The following is a 20272-nucleotide window of genomic DNA, read 5'->3' on the forward strand; positions in this document are numbered from 1 at the left end:
AAATGACTGCCTTGCCTGGTTCACCAACTACTTCTCAGACAGAGTTCAGTGTGTCAAATCGGAGGGCCTGTTGTCCGGACCTCTGGCAGTCTCTATGGGGGTGCCACAGGGTTCAATTCTCAGGCCGACTCTTTTCTCTAGATACATCAATGATGTCACTCTTGCTGATTCTCTGATCCACCGCTCCACAGACAACAACATTCTGTCTACTTCTGGCCCTTCTTTGGACACTGTGTTAACTAACCTCCAGACGAGCTTAAATGCCATACAACTCTCCTGCAAGTAAAACTAAATGCATGCTCTTCAACCGATCGCTGCCCGCACCTGCCCGCCCATCCAGCATCACTACTCTGGACGGTTCTGACTATGTGGACAACTACAAATACCTAGGTGTCAAGTTAAACTGTAAACTCTCCTTCCAGACTCACATTAAGTATCTCCAATCCAAAATTAAATCTAGAATCAGCTTCCTATTTTGCAACAAAGCATCCTTCATTCATGCTGCCAAACATACCCTCGTGAAGCTGACTATCCTACCAATCCTTGACTTTGGCGATGTAATTTACAAAATAGCCTCCAACACTCTACTCAACAAATTGGATGCAGTCTATCACAGGGCCATCCGTTTTGTCACCAAAGCCCCATATTCTACTCACCACTTGTATGCTCTCGTTGGCTGGCCCTCACTTCATATTCGTCGCCAAACCCACTGGCTCCAGGTCGTCTTTGCTAGCTAAAGCGTCGCTTTATCTTAGCTCACTGGTCACCATAGCAGCACCCACTCATTGCACGCGCTCCAGCAGGTATATTTCACTAGTCACCCCCAAAGCCTATTCCTCCTTTGGCTGCCTTTCCTTCCAGTTCTCTGCTGCCAATGACTGGAACGAATTGCAAAGATCTCTGAAGCTGGAGACTCATCTCCATCTCTATCTTTAAGCACCAGCTGTCAGAGCAGCTCACTGATCACTGCACTTGTACATAGACCATCTGTAAATAGCCCATCCAACTACCTCATCCCCATACTGTTACCCATACCCCAGTATCTCTACTTGCACATTCATCTTCTGCACATCTATCACTCCAGTGTTTAATTGCTAAATTGTAATTATTTCCCCACTATGGCCTATTTATTGCCTTACCTCCCTTATCTTACCTCAATTGCACACACTGTATATAGACTTTTCTATTGTGTTATTGACTGTATATTTGTTTGTTCCATGTGTAACACTGTGTTGTTGTTTGTGTCTCACTGCTTTGCTTTATCTTGGCCAGGTCGCAGTTGTAAATGAGCACTTGTCCTCAACTGGCCTACCTGGTTAAATAAAGGTGAAATTAAAAATTAAAACATTTGCATTTTGCTACATTACAGCCTTATTCTAACATGGATTAAATCGTTTTTTCCCTAATCAATCTACACACAATACCCCATAATGACAAAGCAAAAACAGGTTTTCAGAAATTTTTGCACATTTCTAAAAAATAAAACACTGAAATATCACATTTACATAAGTATTCAGACCCTTTACTCCGTACTTTGTTGAAGCAACTTTGGCAGCGATTAAAGTTTGGAGTCCTCTTGGGTATGACCCTACAAGCTTGGCACACCTGTATTTGGGAAAATGTGGGAAAAGTCAAGGGGTCTGAATACTTTCCGAATGCACTGTGTATGCCAAGTTGCTCTCTTAGAATATCACAATGGACCTGCAACTTTGACATTCTCCACTTCTGTTCAGTATTACCCTGTGCTATGAGCAACAAGGTAGTCAAAAATACACTGTGGGGATCAGATAAAGCAACATCAACAATAGAGGATATGTCAATAGAAATCCCCTTGGTAATAACCAGGTCCAGAGTATAGCCACGGATAGCCATGTTGGATAATGTTGGATAAAGTCCATAGAGCTCAAAAGATTCATAAATTCAATGGCCTTGGAGACAGTCTTTTTGTTAACATGAATATTAAAATCACCCTACACAATGATTTTATCATAGTTCATAATGAGGTCATTCACGAGAAAGGCTTTACTAAGGATTGCTCTAACATTTAAAAGCGCCATATTCAATGAGTGTGGGCCACTCTATCCCTGGGGCATCTGCCTCGACGTAATCATTATGATTGAACCCTCAAAATACCAATTGGGGCCCAAGCCGGTGTAGAGCGGGGCTCCCAGCTCCCTTTGGTAGCCTGAAAGGGGGTTGTAGGAGTCTTGGTCTTGGATGATGGTGTTGGTTGACCAGCAGACAGGGACTAAGACCAGGAGGGCAGTGATGAGGAAGACGACCCCACTAGCGTTGGATACCTTGGTCTTGGAGCTCTCGTCATCCACTAAGTTGATACACTTCCCCCCGGCGATGCCCAACAGGACGGCGAACACTCCGGCGATGATTGCGATGATGGTCAGAGCCCTGGCGGTCTGCAGGTCCTGGAGCAAGGCCAGGAGGGAGTCGTAGACCTTACACTGCCTCTGGCCTCTGGCCCATGCACCATAAACCATGTCAGATAACCTGAGCGGTGAGAGTTTGGTGTGAGATGGCTGTTGCCTTCCACATGGGCAGAGTACAGATGATGATACTTCCCAGCCAGCCGATGATCGCCAGGGCCACGCCCAGCATCTGTAGCCCAGCTGACATTCACCTGATGGAGCCCTGGCAGTCTGGACGGATTGAGCTGATGGAGGGAGTGATTGAGAGACAGAGGGGAGAGAGTATAGCCTGTACGGTGGAGAGGTTGTCAATGAAGAACAAACTTCCTCTACGGCTCTGAAAACAGGGTTACTGTGAAAAAGGGACAGAAAGGGCAGGAGTTTTGTCATCTTTCTGTCTCTCTGTATCTCTCTTTCTCTCAAGTGAAACTCGTTTCCAAAGGTATCTCATATGACCAGATTACTCTCCTAACTTAAACACATCCCACACACATGAACACGCACACACCCCATGCACACAGACAGACAGACAGACAGACAGACAGACAGACAGACAGACAGACAGACAGACAGACAGACAGACAGACAGACAGACAGACAGACAGACAGACAGACAGACAGACAGACAGACAGACAGACAGACAGACAGACAGACAGACAGATTTCAAAGCCTATACCTCCATTACATTATGAGGTGTGTTTTGGCAACAGGAAGTGACATGTATACTGAGCCCCGCACAAAGCTGAGCGTTCTATGGTGTCAATAATTCACTAAGGCCAGGACCTTCAGCCCTTCAGCCCTGCTGCTGCTGCTGTCCCCTTCAGAATTACTCTTAAATCTGTCACACACAGGCACACTCACGGATGCACACACATGCACACACAACCGTTCAATCCTTCTCCTAGCGGCACATTGTCGGTCGCACACATTCACCGTCTCTCTCTCTCTCTCTCTCTCTCTCGTTCTGTCTCTCGCTCTCTCTTTCTGTCTCTCTCTGTTTCTCTCTGTCTCTCTCTCTCTCTCTCTCTCACTCTCTGTCTCTCTCTGTCTCTGTCTCTCCCTCGACATTTGGGGAACCAATTAGAAAGCTGGTCCCTCGATCCCATATTTACCATAATGCTATAATATTGATGGATATCCTACATCAGTATTAGCTGTATAAACACTTCCATGTTTGATATTCAAAGTCTGATTCCATAGCTCACTTACAGTGTAAACTCTGGAGACCTCCCTCAGCTCAACATTATGCAGTTATCTCAATGTATTCTATCTAGAGTGGAGACCTCCCTCAGCTCAACATTATGTAGTTATCTCAATGTATTCTATCTAGAGTGGAAACCTCCCTCAGCTCAACATTATGTAGTTATCTCAATGTATTCTATCTAGAGTGGAAACCTCCCTCAGCTCAACATTATGCAGTTATCTCAATGTATTCTATCTAGAGTGGAAACCTCCCTCAGCTCAACATTATGTAGTTATCTCAATGTATTCTATCTAGAGTGGAAACCACCCTCAGCTCAACATTATGTAGTTATCTCAATGTATTCTATCTAGAGTGGAAACCTCCCTCAGCTCAACATTATGTAGTTATCTCAATGTATTCTATCTAGAGTGGAAACCTCCCTCAGCTCAACATTATGTAGTTATCTCAATGTATTCTATCTAGAGTGGAAACCTCCCTCAGCTCAACATTATGTGCTTATCTGAGTGCATTCTGAGTGAACCAGGTAGTCTCATGGGGTACCTGGTATTCATGATGCAGTATCTCACACTGCCACCTACTGGTTGACAATGTAAGTACCACTCTCTCTTGTACAAGCAGGATTACATCTGAGTAACATTGCAAGGTTGATCATTTCAGAAATGTAAAACAAGCATCAGATGATCAATGGAAATGTTGTAGAACTAATTTCCAATGCACTGATTTGTATGCTCTTCTTTAAAATGTCCTCTTTCTTTTCCTCCTACTTCATCTCTCTCCATCTATCTCTCCATCCCTCTCTGGCTCCATGTTCGATGCACACTGAGTCACGGGTCAGATAGAGCAGAGACTGCAAGACAGAAACTCTCCGGTAAATTGGCTCCGGTCCACAAACCCCAGATAGATCAATATGAGATACAGTAGGCCAATACCTAATGACCCAATATTGTATATCATATGCAACTATGGAACTGATAGAATGGAATTGCAATTTCATCTCACAATAGTATAGTTTGTATTTAAATAATGTCATAATTGACAGACTACTAGTTGTTATATTAGCATTACAACAATGTACCACTACTATACACCGCTATAATTCCACTATAATTATCTGTCTGACTATGTCACTCTATCCCCCAGTCTCTGAGGGTGTCTCAGGGGGAGTTTGGATATGTAAAAAACACATTTCCAATTGACACATGTATATAATACACTCTTGTACACGTGTAAAATACAACAAATGTATATAATACAATCTTGTACATGTGTAAAATACAACAAATGTATTCGCCCACCTAATTATTATTATTATTATTTCCTCCCTGCCAACTATGTTTTTACATCCTGTGGTCCCAGACCTGTTTGTGCTATCTTGCCAACTCCCATGGTCATTGAGGCAAGGCAGCGCAAACAGATCGCGGACCAGGCTATATTTTTAGGCTTGAAAGAGATTTTCTCAACCCGAAGGAGCATAGGACACTCCCCTTCTCCTCGTTAGCAGTCAGAACCACAGCCCAGTTCAGCACACTAATGACAAATCTCTCTGCCACCATATTAATCAGGGCATAAAACGAGTCGTTAAAGTCCCATTCCACTGCTGTTATTGTAAAACCATTTAGGGAAGAGAGAGAGAGCAATACTTCTGTGGTGGGTGGTAACACTCTATTCTAGTTTATGGGGAGAGGGTCCACTGCCCCAGACCCAAGCCAAGTTGGCTGTGTTTCATTCCAGCTAGATGTTCCTCCTTCTCTGACCTTGTTCACTCCTTTTTTATGGGTCTGCATGTTACTGTATAGGTAAAAGAAACAGCTCCACCTAGGTTCCGCCACATTGCTTTCCCCTATCCAGTTCCATCAGTCCTGACAGCGAGACAGGGAGAGAACGAGTGCAGGGGGGAGAGAACATCTGGCTGAATTGAAACCCAGCCATGGTCTTCTGCGAGTCTGTTAGAGGACCCAGAGGAAAGCTTTTTTTTAAAGACCTGAAGACTTGTGAATAGAGAAAGACTGGAAGTTCAATGAAGAATGTTATTATTGTATTAAACAAAACCCTTATTTTTTTCGAACACATATTTTACTTAGTGTGGTCCACCGACTACTTTTTCCATATCGGTTTTATTCCTCCTCCAACTGTCCTAAGAAGGAAACCCCCAGCTAGGTGACTCCTCTCCCCCATGTGAGCAGCATGCCACCCCCTGGGACAGGTGTTAGTGGTGATGGAGGGGGGCTGACGGATTGGACCTGGCAGCCTGCCATACCAGTGGGACGTAGGTCTTGTTTTAGTCTCTATTCACTATAGATTTTTCAGCTGTACAATGCAATCTTATCTTGTTCACTCCGTGTCTGGCTCAATTGTCATCCATCATTCCTGGCTCGCTGTGACACGGGCTTAGACTGAAGAACGGGCAGGCACACCGGCGGGGATAGACGAGAGAGGAGCAGACACTCAGACGGACAGACAGTCAGAGACAAAAATGCACGTACCAATGCTCATTGCCTTCAGAAAGCATTCATAACCCTTGAATTATTCCACATTTTGTTGTGTTACAGCCTGAATTCTAAATTGGCTAAATAGATGTATTTCTTTCTCACCCATCTACACACAAAAAACCTGGATTTGTACAATATTTGCACATTATTATTTTTTAAATTCTTCAAGCTCTGTCAAGTTGGTTGTTGATCAGTGATAGACAAGCATTTTCAAGTCTTGCCATAGATTTTCAAGTCGATTTAAGTCAAAACTGTACCTAGGCCACTCAAGAACATTCAATGTCAACTTGGTAAGCAACACCAGTGTATATTTCGCCTTGTGTTTTAGATTATTGTCCTGCTGAAAGGTGAATTTGTCTCCCAGTGTCTGTTGGAAAGCAGACTTTTTTGAATGACTACCTCATCTCTGTACCCCACACAGACAATTGCTTGTAAGGTCCCTCAGTCGAGCAGTGAATTGCAAACACAGATTCAATCACAAAGACCAGGGAGGTTTTCCAATGCTTCGCAAAGAAGGTCACCTATTGCTAGATGGATTAAAAAAAGAAGACATTGAATATCCCTTTGAGCATGGTGAAGTTATTAATTACACTTTGGATGGTGTGTCAATACCCCCAGTCACTACAAAGATACAGATGTCCTTCCTAACACAGTTGCCGGAGAGGAAGGAAACCTCTCAGGAATTTCACCATGAGGTCAATGGTGACTTTCAAACAGTTACAGAGTTTAATGGCTGTGATAAGAGAAAACTGAGGATGCAGGCAGGTCACTTGTGATACAAGTCAGAATTCGATGTCCATCCATGTCTGAGGACGTTGGGAGATGACTTGGAACCCAGCAACTAGGGGTAACAGTGAGTGCTGTTACCTTCAAGTAGGTTTTGGTTTTGTTGTGGTGTGTGGAAAAGAGATGGTGGATGGGTGCAAGCATCTGCCTTTGATTTGAAAGGTTGCATGATCAAGTCCAGTGATAGAATGATTTTATTGTATTATTTTTGTTTTAAGCCTATCCTAAACCTTAACCATTACCTTAACCATTCAGAGTTAGTGCCAAACTTTTCGAATTCGGAGTTAATGCCAAAATGTAACCCTAACCTTAAATATGCAGAGTTAATGCCTAAATGTAACCTTAACACATCAAAATGTGAAGTTTGGAACAAACATCGATGAACATCTAATTCTGAAAAGAAGGAAGCCTGTACAGAATAAAAAATATTCCAAAACGTGCATCCTATTTGCAATAATGTACTAAAGTAAAACTGCAAAACATTGGCTAAGAAATTAACTTCATGTCCTGAGTACCACTCTTCATATTTTCAAGCATGGTGATGGCTGCATCATGTTATGGGAATGCTTGTCATTGGCAAGGACTAGGGAGTTGTTTAGGATAAAAATAAATGGAATGTAACTAAGCACAGGCAAAGTGCTAGAGGAAAAGCTGATTCAGTCTGTTTCCAACAGACACTGGGAGACAAATTTACCTTTCATGAGGACAATAACCTTCAACACAAGGCATAAAAATAAATGGAATGTAACTAAGCACAGGCAAAGTGCTAGAGGAAAAGCTAGTTCAGTCTGTTTCCAACAGACACTGGGAGACAAATTTACCTTTCAGGAGGACAATAACCTTCAACACAAGGCCAAATATATTGCTTACCAAGACAACATTGAATGTTCCTGAGTGACCTAGCTACAGTTTTGACTTAAATCGGCTTGAAAATCTATGGCAAGATCAACGATCAACATCCAACTTGACAGAGCTTGACAAATTTTTTAAATAATTATGTGCAAATATTGTATAATCCAGGTGTGGAAAGCTTTAAGCGACTTACCCAGAATGACTCACAGCTGTAATCACTGCCAAAGGGAATTCTAACATGTATTGACTCAGCGGTGTGAATACTTGTGTTTTAATTTTTTTTTATTTCACCTTTATTTAACCAGGTAGGCTAGTTGAGAACAAGTTCTCATTTGCAACTGCGACCTGGCTAAGATAAAGCATAGCAGTTCGACACATACAACAACACTACAGTAGAAAAAATAAAAATAAAAGTCTATATACAGTGAGTGCAAATGAGGTAAGATAAGGGAGTTAAAGCAATAAATAGGCCATGGTGGCGAAGTAACTACAATATAGCAATTAAACACTGGAATGGTAGATGTGCAGAAGATGAAAGTGCAAGTAGAGATACTGGGGTACAAAGGAGCAAGATAAATAAATAAATATAGTATGGGGATGAGGTAGTTTTTATTTCAGCTCATGAAACATGGGACCAACACTTTATATGTTGCGTTTATATTTTTGTTCGGGTATAATTCATCTCGTCGTGCAAGACATTTCATAAAGGAAAGGATAAGAAGAGTATATTTTTAAATGTGTGCATTATTTTCTCCTCTAAGAAAACAACAGCTGATTCAAATGGGTGGCAGATTTTAAAACACTTTTGCACTAGCCAACAGGAGGATATTCTTGTGCATAAGACCTCTGTTCACCTACAAACGAATTGACACTATCCTCCACTACTCGACCCTGGACCACTAATCCGTTTCAGGGAGAGGAAGGACTTCTTTCCATTTGAGAACCTCCCCTAGTTTGATCTCCCTTAGTTTAAAATCCAGGCAACTGCTGTTCATTTATGCACATAGAAGTAAAACGGGTTCCAATGAGAAGACCGAATTGATAATAACAATTCATTAATAATACAATTATTTGTACAAAGCACACAAGAAATAGCTTAAATTGAACCATGTCGAATGGCTCTTTGAACTGTGTCGAACTGTGTCTAATGTAAACTATAGGCTACAGGAGCAAGCACTATGCAAGGCAGATGTGGATTATACTATGATCCTTTAGCATCATCCACTGGAAGATAATGTAAAGTGCAGGGTGGGCTTCAAACCATGTCTCCTTCGCAGTATTAGCAAAGGACCGCTAGGATGCGCCGTTGTATAGACGTGTGATGGTGCAGTAGAAGGCTACACGCTACCACAGGGTTCCTAAGACGCAGAGGCCAAGCGCAAGTAAGCTGTCAACAGTAGCCTGTCAAAGCGCACACTGCTTACATTAAAATAGTTTCGTTTCCAAAAACTAAAACTAAAAAACTTCTGCGAAGCTGATAACATCTCCAGTTTTAGCCTGTTTTGTTTGTTTGGCTCGCCTGTAATTTAGGCTATATTACGATGTATCAAACATTTTAATTAGCATGTTTACATTGTGTGAAATATGACACTATATTACACTAACAGTGGGCCATATGAACAGAAATATGTCCTATATATTTTTTTTATCTCAGTGGGCAACGATCATTTTACGCATGTGGATTAGACTACACAAATACATTTCCTTATGAGGAAAAAGCACATAATTAACCTATTTGTTAATTAGGCTTCTTATTTTATTATAGTCGACTTTTGTTCATATGGGAAATGTAGGTTAAACTTAAAAAAATAAAAAATAATGCAAGGGGCATTAAAACAATGAAGAGAAGTATGTGAAATATATATATATATATATTTCTTTGAAGTAGTAGCCTATGAATTGTCTTCAAGATGGCATGACAACTCAAGTCCACGAGAAACGAATAATAACAGGTGTACTGTAGCCTACAGTATATCTGTATTTTAGTGTAGGCTATTTTACTTCATTGAATAGTGATAGTGTGATAGTGATAGTGATCATCTGATAGCAAAAACAATACGAATATCTATTTTCTCATGTCGACATGCTTCGAAATTAAATTAAAATGTCAAAAGTGTCCACTTGATGAAATAACCTGCCTGTTATAGGCCTGTTGGTGTTGACAGTCTTCGGAACACCGCTACCAATAAACTTAAATGATTTGATAATGATAATGATTTGATAGGCCTAGTTATTTTAGGATTTATTAACCTTTAAAATGGAATGTAGGCCTATAATGTGACGTCGTAATATGATATCGTTAGTGCAAGATGTGGAGTGCTTTTGCGCAAGAACCAACATTAGGGTATTATTTAGTGGACAAAATATGGTGGTAGGCTATGGACTGCTAAAATATGGTGGTAGCCTATGGACTGCTAAAATATGGTGGTAGCCTATGAACTGCTAAAATATGGTGGTAGCCTATGAACTGCTAAAATATGGTGGTAGGCTATGGACTGCTAAAATATGGTGGTAGCCTATGGACTGCTAAAATATGGTGGTAGCCTATGGACTGCTAAAATATGGTGGTAGCCTATGGACTGCTAAAATATGGTGGTAGGCTATGGACTGCTAAAATATGGTGGTAGCCTATGGACTGCTAAAATATGGTGGTAGCCTATGGACTGCTAAAATATGACATTCTTAAATATAGCCTATTTAATAAAGCTTATAGCCTATCGTGCTGTATCATTGTAACGTACTTTTCTTTAACCCATTGGTTACCGAAGGCACGGAGATCGATGTCCAAAATTAATTAAATAGGACTATTTACTTTATTATATCCAATTAAATCGATCCGTAAAGTGCACTCGCATCCTTTCCTCTCCACTATAAATTGTTGTTTTCCATGCAGTAATAGGGTAATGGTTCATATTTATTCTTAGGATCATATACAATGGTCCCATATTTTCTCCATATTTGTTGCCAAGAATCCTTCCACTTGGATGTGCTGTATCCCAAGGTTCACCTTCATTTCCAATCTCTCTCTCTCGCTCTCTCCTTCTCTATTGGCCCGGCCCCCCTGATCTCTCTGTCCATTGGCGTCTTCGGGGTCCCTTTCTTTTTTCATATACGGATCCCGTAATGACTGTCCATTGGTTTTGTTATTCTATCTCCACCTCCTACTCCCCAGCTTTGCCCTGCCCATGTGTTGTATATCTATGTCCATCCATCGACTGACGTTCAAGTTCGTAGGAACGTCACGTCCGCACTTGAACTTGCAGCTCAGGGGGCTTTGCTCATATCCCTCTCTCGGTCTTTGCAAAAAAGTAATGAAGACTGCCGCACAGCCCGTACCCCGCGCGTCATCGTGATGTGATCTATAATTCATTTTTTTGGGATGTCAAACGCATCGATGAAGATATTTTATCTGGAGTCTATTACATTGTAGGACGCCTCTGCCAATGTGAACTAAGCTGAACGCCACCACTTACCAACATGTCTCGCCGCAAGCAAGGCAAACCCCAGCACTTGAGCAAGCGGGAGTTTTCGCGTAAGTAGAATTGAAAATTGCTTCTTCTATAATCTGGCAAACTAGAACACACACAGCCTCTTCTCAATTTATTTGGAGAATGTTTGTAGACAACTGGACATGACGCGGACCCGTGGACATAACTTAAAAGCGTGCCAAAGAACGCTGTCATTGAATCGGATAACTTTCTATCGAAAAAAGTTGGACCTTGGAAAATATTGTATATTTGGTGAACAATAACGTATAATTCTATTTTGCATGTATGTGCCGATGCTACAACACAGGCTTCTTTCGCTATTAAAGGACATCTAGGCTGTAGTGGAGGGATACCTTTGCCTATCAAGGTATCCTGTGGATATATATATTTAGTCATATCAGTTTCCGATATGGAATATGCTACGAGAAGCAAAGTTTATCCCCAAATAAGCAATTCCACTTTGTTATTACTATTTGTTTGATAGCGTAGATTTTTTTCCGAGAGATGTTTTCTTTTTGAATGGGGAGAAAGGGTGTTTACATACTCATAGCCCATACAGAAGACCTCGTGTGTGGAACCTAGCCAGCTTTGACATCGAGGGATATAGGATAGAGTTCACGATCCAAGAATACCACTGCACCTCCGTATAACCTAGTGATCCAATTACACTGTTATCGTTTACATCATGAGTTAATGGGAATGGATACAATAAGCATTGGACTAATTGGAGACGTTCTATTAAATCTACTATTGGACACTCCGGTACGTTACATTTAACGAAGAGGTTAATTTCAGAGAGGGGACACGGGAGGTTAGGCTTTTATGCAATAACATATTACATTTGGGCAGGCATACTGAAGTGGTGTTTTAGAGTAATTTATGAGTTATAAATGTATATTCAATAAGCTATTGCTTTTATGCTGTTTATGCCGTGGTGTATAATAGCATGTTTTCAACTGCTAATTTCTTTTTTTTAAGTTACCGGGGATAGATCATTTGGAAACGATTTTAAATAATATGATTTTCCGTAAAAAAAATATATATATATTTTGTTCCACATATTCTGTAAATCGCTACAATGTTTCCCTTTTACCATTCAATTCTCGGAGGAAGCAAATTAGGTTCTCGTAACATATGCCTTCAATTGTAGTATATTTAAGGACGGCGCCGGTAGGGGGCAGAATATGATTGTGGACATACACGTCGATGAACTTGAACTTGATCTAGGCTACTTTATTGCTTTATCTACTTTGCCTGCTAGACCAAGCGCAGTTTTTCGTGGTCGTATATTTGGTGTTCCTTGTTATGCCGTTGTGATATCTTATCAATAGACCTATCATAGTATTCCAAATCAATTAAATAGGAATCATTTGAATAGATTTCTTCATGGATATGCAGTATTTTCCGTTTCATTCGAAGATGGATAAAACAATAGCCAGCTGAGAACGTTTTATTTTCTGCAAGAAATGTGACATCATTTCAAACATCCATAGGCCACTGTAGGCTACCTCTGTGATATGCATTGTTTTCAGTTAAGTAGCCTCACATTCGACCCTAGAGCATATTGCATGCCTATTCACTCTTCGAGATATATTAGTCTCCTATTTCAACAACATCTTAGTCTATCACAGTTTCTTTCAATTAAATGTCAAAATATGACAAAAATGTATCCTAAATGCCAAATCCTTAGTTATATCCACATTCTCACGAGGGACCTAGTTCATCATTCAAATATGACAAATGAGACGTATAGGCCTGTAGGAGTACAGCCTTACTTGCAAATGCATGGTAAAATTATTCAAATTGAATACTCTGTTATTTACATGCATAGTTTGAAGTATTTGAATAGCTCGTTATGGCCTATTGAAAATAGCTTCCATTCAAGTAAGATTCCTCCTTGTCCATATAGGCTGCGTTGTATGAATCCCTGCAATAGCAGCTAGGGTACGTGAAATAAGGGATCATTACCATGTTATAATTAGGTAATAGCTATTTAATAGCCTGTTTCCTAATTTCAGTAGTTCTTTGATTAAGTTCAGTCAGCTGAAATTCTGGTGCTCACTTGGATGTTGAGGAATAATATATACTTTTTATTTATTGTAACTTATTTTTGTAACCAGTTGCCTATACAACAAATTCGATTATTTGGGTTTGAAGGTAGACTTTTTCGCACAGAGCCTCAGTCAGACTGCTATGTCCTGACAGCATAAGCTGTAGGAATTAAACTCAAATAAGAAGGAAAAATATTCCTTCAGCCCCTCCTCCCTGCCTCCTTCTCGTCTGACCCGACACAGAATTTAACAACAGAATTCAGAACAGACGGCGAGAATTCATCACATTTTATCTTAACATCCCAGTTGGGCCTCGAGATGTCGTTTACTGTAGCTAGATGAACTATTTTTAAAAAAATGCTCCTTGACTGCTTGTATACTTCAGGGACCTACTCCACATACACCCCTCAATATCTAACCTCGGTTCACGAGATCCCAGCACTTTTAACGAAAATGGGGTCCAATCATCTTGAACTCAAATTAGAATCTATTTTTTGATTCTCCGAGGTGTTAGGTTCATTAAAAACGCGAGATTGGCAGCACAATAAAGAGGGTCAAGCGCCTTAATCGTTCAGGCAGCAAGCAGCACGCTGACTGAACGGTGTCACTTTCAGGCTTATCGAAAAACAGAGCTGTAGTCTTGTCTAAATCTTCTTCCTTCCTTCCTTCCTCCCTACTTTCCTTCCTTCCCCCCCTTTCAAATCTGTCTCTCATACCTTTTCTAAGACAGTGCATCACCTGGAAATGCAATCACTATAAACCACAGGAGCCTTCTAGATTATGGTGATATTCATTATAACACTGGAAATGATCATGACAATAACACTGATAATAATAGTTAAAACGATAGCAAGAGATGCATATGCAGATTTGCAACACTTTAGTAACCTATATACTGTGTCTCACTCTTCCTTAAAATGATACTTGAGTGTAGATCTCAATCAGTGTTTTGTGTCCACGGTCTATAAATTATCTAACTCTCCACCACAGTTTGTCAGCTGCCTTGGATGAAATCTCATTGTCCTCATTTCAACCCTGTTATGTATTCTGTATAGAAGTATAACTGTCTATCTCCCCTCCTCTCTCTCCTCTCCAGCTGAGCCCCTGTCGGCCGTTCTCCCCCCAGACAAGGAGCACGAGGACCACCCCAGGCTGGGCCAGCATGGGGACAACAGGATCCTCCTCAAGGGGGACCAGGACCTGCTCACCTGCGGCCAGTGCCACGCCCGCTTCCCTCTTGCCCACATCCTGCTCTTCATCGAGCACAAGAGGCGGCAGTGCCGCGGCGCCCCCTGCACGGACAAAACTTTAGACGATGGGCACAGGCGGTCGCCCTCCGCCGTTTCCCTCGCCTCGCCCCGTCCCTCCTCAAACAAATGCCGAGACAAACACCCGTCGAGACGCCCCGTGGAGGTAGCCGTTCAGGTGTCGCCGCGCAACGATGATGAGGATTGTTTATCGACGCCCACCCACGGAATTATCCCCAAGCAGGAGAATATCACAGGTAATGCCGTCGCCATGACGACGATGATGACGATCGTAACAATATGACTGCCGATGTAAAGAACTTAAGCGACAAGCAAGGTGTTTGGGTCTGAGGTTTACTGTAAGGTTTGGGTGTTGACGGTTGCAAAATTCCTAAGGTTTCCAGAAATCCAGGTTGGAGGAATCCCGGAATCAGGAAGGAATAAACAGGGATTCCTCGAACCGTTGTTCTCCCAACAGGATAGTTTTGTGAAAACCTGAGAATTTTACAACCCTAGTTGTGAGTAAGTGCCTCCGTTTTGGTGACGCTTAAAGCAAGGTCATTGGATCATAGACCAAAAAAAGGATTTACAGTACAAACTGCACAGTCAATTTTGACTGGTGGAAATGGATATCCATGAGGTATGACATTCTTACTACACTGCTGGGTGTAGGGTTGTTGAGTTTATCTCTGAAATGGGGATAGAAGCCCAATATAACTCCCATTCTACTCTCCAAAAGAAAGAGAGAGGGAGAGAGAGAGAGAGAGACGGAAAAAGAGAGAGCTCTGATCAAAAGTAGTGCACTGTATAGGGAATAGAGTGCCTTTTGGGACGCAGCCCTGGTTTCTGTCTCATGTGGTCTCGATAGATGTATCTCCATCTCGCTGTGGTTTTCACAGAGACATATCTCTTCCCCTCAAATACATGCCTGCCAATTCATACTCTGGCGCTAAAATATAAAATAAATAAAAAACGTGTAGGAAAGTAATTACGCTGAACTGTCAAGGAAGCGGCATTTATTTGAGGAATCCTACTCGAGCCGCTAATTGTCAGGGTTCTCTTAGTCTTCATTTAGTTAATTAAGGACTTCTTACGGTGGTTGTCTAACCACAGCTAAATGAAGCAAGCGAGAAAAAAACATGATGAGCAGCTCAAACAAATAGTTCTGTCTTACAGACGTTGGTGGAAATTAACTTTGTGTGTCTGACAGTTTCATTTTCCGTTTTGAGTTATTACAAACATTTCTAAAAACAATTATGGCTATAAATGCGGGCATAGTATAAAGAAAAGTGGTATGCTGCATTGAACTTATCAATGCTTCTGCGGAGGTGAGGCTGGTTTTTAGTTCAATGTTTTATCAGTGAGGGTTCTCCAAATGACAAATACCCAACAGGCAAACACACAGCTCCATGTACAATACAGTGGGGTATAGGTAAACATATAGCTCCATGTACAATACAGTGGGGTATAGGTAAACATATAGCTCCATGTACAATACAGTGGGGTATAGGTAAACATATAGCTCCATGTACAATACAGTGGGGTATAGGTAAACACACAGCTCCATGTACAATACAGTGGGGTATAGGTAAACATATAGCTCCATGTACAATACAGTGGGGTATAGGTAAACATATAGCTCCATGTACAATACAGTGGGGTATAGGTAAACATATAGCTCCATGTACAATACAGTGGGGTATAGGTAAACATATACCTCCATGTACAATACAGTGGGGTATAGGTAAACATATAGCTCCATGTACAATACAGTGGGGTATAGGTAAACACTCAGCTCCATGTACAATACAGTGGGGTATAGGTAAACACTCAGCTCCATGTACAATGCAGTGGGGTATAGACAAACATACAACTCCATGTGCAATACAGTGGGGTATAGGTAAACATACAACTCCATGTACAATACAGTGGGGTATAGGTAAACATACAGCTCCATGTACAATACAGTGGGGTATAGGTAAACATATAGCTCCATGTACAATACAGTGGGGTATAGGTAAACACACAACTCTATGTACAATACAGTGGGGTATAGGTAAACACTCAGCTCCATGTACAATACAGTGGGGTATAGGTAAACATATAGCTCCATGTACAATACAGTGGGGTATAGGTAAACATACAGCTCCATGTACAATACAGTGGGGTATAGGTAAACACTCAGCTCCATGTACAATACAGTGGGGTATAGGCAAACACTCAGCTCCATGTACAATGCAGTGGGGTATAGACAAACATACAACTCCATGTGCAATACAGTGGGGTATAGGTAAACATACAACTCCATGTACAATACAGTGGGGTATAGGTAAACACTCAGCTCCATGTACAATACAGTGGGGTATAGGTAAACACTCAGCTCCATGTACAATACAGTGGGGTATAGGTAAACACTCAGCTCCATGTACAATACAGTGGGGTATAGGTAAACACTCAGCTCCATGTACAATACAGTGGGGTATAGACAAACATACAACTTCATGTACAATACAGTGGGGTATAGGTAAACACTCAGCTCCATGTACAATACAGTGGGGTATAGGTAAACACTCAGCTCCATGTACAATACAGTGGGGTATAGACAAACATACAACTTCATGTACAATACAGTGGGGTATAGACAAACATACAACTCCATGTACAATACAGTGGGGTATAGACAAACATACAACTCCATGTACAATACAGCGGGGTATAGACAAACACTCAACTCCATGTACTATACAGTGGGGTATAGGTAAACATATAGCTCCATGTACAATACAGTGGGGTATAGACAAACACTCAACTCCATGTACAATACAGTGGGGTATAGGTAAACATACAACTCCATGTACAATACAGTGGGGTATAGGTAAACATACAGCTCCATGTACAATACAGTGGGGTATAGGTAAACATATAGCTCCATGTACAATACAGTGGGGTATAGGTAAACATACAGCTCCATGTACAATACAGTGGGGTATAGGTAAACATACAGCTCCATGTACAATACAGTGTCTATTGGTATGGACCCCAAAGGCCTAGATAAAGCATAAAGGGTTACTTTGGGATTTTGGCAATGAGGCCCTTTATCTACAGTACTTCCCCTGAGTCTAATGATCTTGTGGATACCATTTTTATGTCTCTGCGTGCAATTTGAAGGAAGTTGCTAACTATCGCTAGCTCAATTACTAACTAGTGTTAGTGTAATGACTGCAGTCATTACGCTAGTTAGCATTGGCCCCCGAAACTAACTCTAACTTCCTTCATACTGAACACAGAGACATATAAATAGTATCCACGAGTTCATCTGACTCGGGGGAAGTAGATAAATGGACTCATTGCCAAAATCCCGAAGGATCCCTTTAATGTACAATACAGTGGCTATTGGTATAGACCCCATAGGCCTAGATATAGCTCCATGTACAATACAGTGTCTATGTCGCTATGCTATCTGTGTTGGGCTGTGGTCTAGTTATCCTCTATTCTGTCAAATCAAATGACCTCTTGTATTTTATCAGTAATTATGCATCCGTTTGTTAAGCAACACACACACACACACACACACACACACACACACACACACACACACACACACACACACACACACACAGAGAGAGAGACAGACACAGGCCCACTATGCCTCTTGGCTCTAGTCAGCTGCCTCTACAATCTTTCTATGCTCATTTAGATCATGATGCATAACGTCTCCACATGATATCACTGGGTCACTAACGTTATGCAATGACCTTTTATTAACAGCACAAGCCTAATGGATCGTGTGTGTGTGTGTGTGTGTGTGTGTGTGTGTGTGTGTGTGTGTGTGTGTGTGTGTGTGTGTGTGGGTGTGTGTTTGTGTTTGTGTGTGGTGTTGCGTGAAGTGAGATTGATGAAGGCGTTCTTCGTCATCCTCACCTTATGACTTCGTTGCCATCCACCTTGTCCAGAGAGAGAGAGAGAGAGAGAGAGAGAGAGAGAGAGAGAGAGAGAGAGAGTCCAAGGAGATTGGATGACGAGAGTCAAATCATATATGGAGAAAAACACACAATGTTCCTCTAAATGCTGTTCTTCACTTTAATGGACTGACTCAAACAGACACTGTGGACCCGTATCGTGCCACCTCCCATGTTTAGCCACTGGGATTCCACGAAAGCCACGTCCATGTTAATGTCATCTGTCCTAGGAAACTAAGGATGATCCATATCAGTGACATGTTGAATGGGGCTAAAGAGGGTAGGTAGCATGATATGAGACGTGGTGTTGGTGGTGTCTGTTTTAATCACTGTGAGATTCATACTGTACTGTGAATGTCTTCATGATGGATCACTCTACTTCGTACTGTAGTGCACTATATAGGGAATAGGGAGCCATGTGAGACATAGGTCAAAATACTGTTTCCTAGTGCGGGTGTCTCATGGCCAGACAGGGGACACCGTGATACTGACACCCTTACATTTAGCCACACACACACGCGCACACACGCACGTGCACACACACACACACACACACACACACACACACACACACACACACACACACACACACACACACACACACACACACACACACACACACACACACACACACACACACACACACACACACACACACACACACACACACACGCAATCCCCTTTTTGAAATACAGAGTCCAACAGGGCTGATGTCTCTCTATGAAAAATGGAATCCTGTATGTGTGTGTGTTTGTTTGTGTTATGGACCATTAGGAGGAGCAGACAGAACAGAACAGAAGAGCGTACCCCCATTTGCATGATAAACAACTTAAGATATGCACAGGGACACACACAGGCCGGCTCCACATTATAAACAGAGCAGATGATCAGAAGGACACAGACAGGCTCAGGGTCAGACACAGACAGAGACACAGACAGGGTCAGGCACAGACACAGGGTCAGACACAGACACAGAGAGGGTCAGGCACAGACACATGGTCAGACACAGACATGGTCAGGCACCGACAGGGTCAGGCACAGACACAAACATGGTCAGACACAAACATGGTCACGCACAAACAGGGTCAGGCATAGACACAGACATGGTCAGGCACAAGCAGGGTCAGACACAGACAGGGTCAGGCACAGACACAGACATGGTCAGGCACAAGCAGGGTCAGACACAGACAGGGTCAGGCACAGACAGACATGGTCACGCACAAACAGGGTCAGGCATAGACACAGACATGGTCAGGCACAAGCAGGGTCAGACACAGACAGGGTCAGGCACAGACACAGACATGGTCACGCACAAACAGGGTCAGGCATAGACACAGACATGGTCAGGCACAAGCAGGGTCAGACACAGACAGGGTCAGGCACAGACACAGACATGGTCAGGCACAGGCAGGGTCAGACACAGACAGGGTCAGGCACAGACAAAGACACAGAAATGGTCAGACACAGACAGGGTCAGACACAGACATGGTCAGGCACAGACACAGGCAGCCTCAGGGTCAGACACAGACATGATCAGACACAGACAGGGTCAGGCACAGACACAGGCACAGGCAAGGTCAGGCACAGGCACAGGCACAAACAGCCTCAGGGTCAGACACAATACTCAGTCAATTACATGTACAGAGCAGACACTTTCCCTTTAAGGAAAAAAGGACTCACATTTTAACCATCCAACACCCCACCAAACCTTCCCTTTAAGGAAGAAAATGACTCACATTTTAACCATCCAACACCCCATCAAATCTTCCCTT

At 42.1% G+C, this 20272-nt stretch overlaps 1 protein-coding gene and 1 pseudogene across 1 annotated transcript in view; one reads left to right on the forward strand and one right to left on the reverse strand.

The window, feature by feature from the left end:
* Positions 1-2078: 2078 nt before the first annotated feature.
* Positions 2079-2631, reverse strand: LOC106564603 (claudin-4-like; annotated as a pseudogene).
* Positions 2632-10877: 8246 nt separating this feature from the next.
* The window catches only part of LOC106564602 (B-cell lymphoma/leukemia 11A), a 44709-nt gene continuing 35314 nt past the window's right edge, over positions 10878-20272 (forward strand). The window contains exons 1-2 of the mRNA XM_014130748.2: positions 10878-11287; positions 14391-14798. Of these exons, the coding sequence (XP_013986223.2) occupies positions 11233-11287; positions 14391-14798 (463 nt within the window). The 5' untranslated portion in view covers positions 10878-11232. The remainder of the gene's footprint in view (positions 11288-14390; positions 14799-20272) is intronic.

This window comes from Salmo salar, chromosome ssa12 (assembly GCF_905237065.1).
Source record: "Salmo salar chromosome ssa12, Ssal_v3.1, whole genome shotgun sequence".
Lineage (NCBI taxonomy): Eukaryota > Metazoa > Chordata > Actinopteri > Salmoniformes > Salmonidae > Salmo > Salmo salar.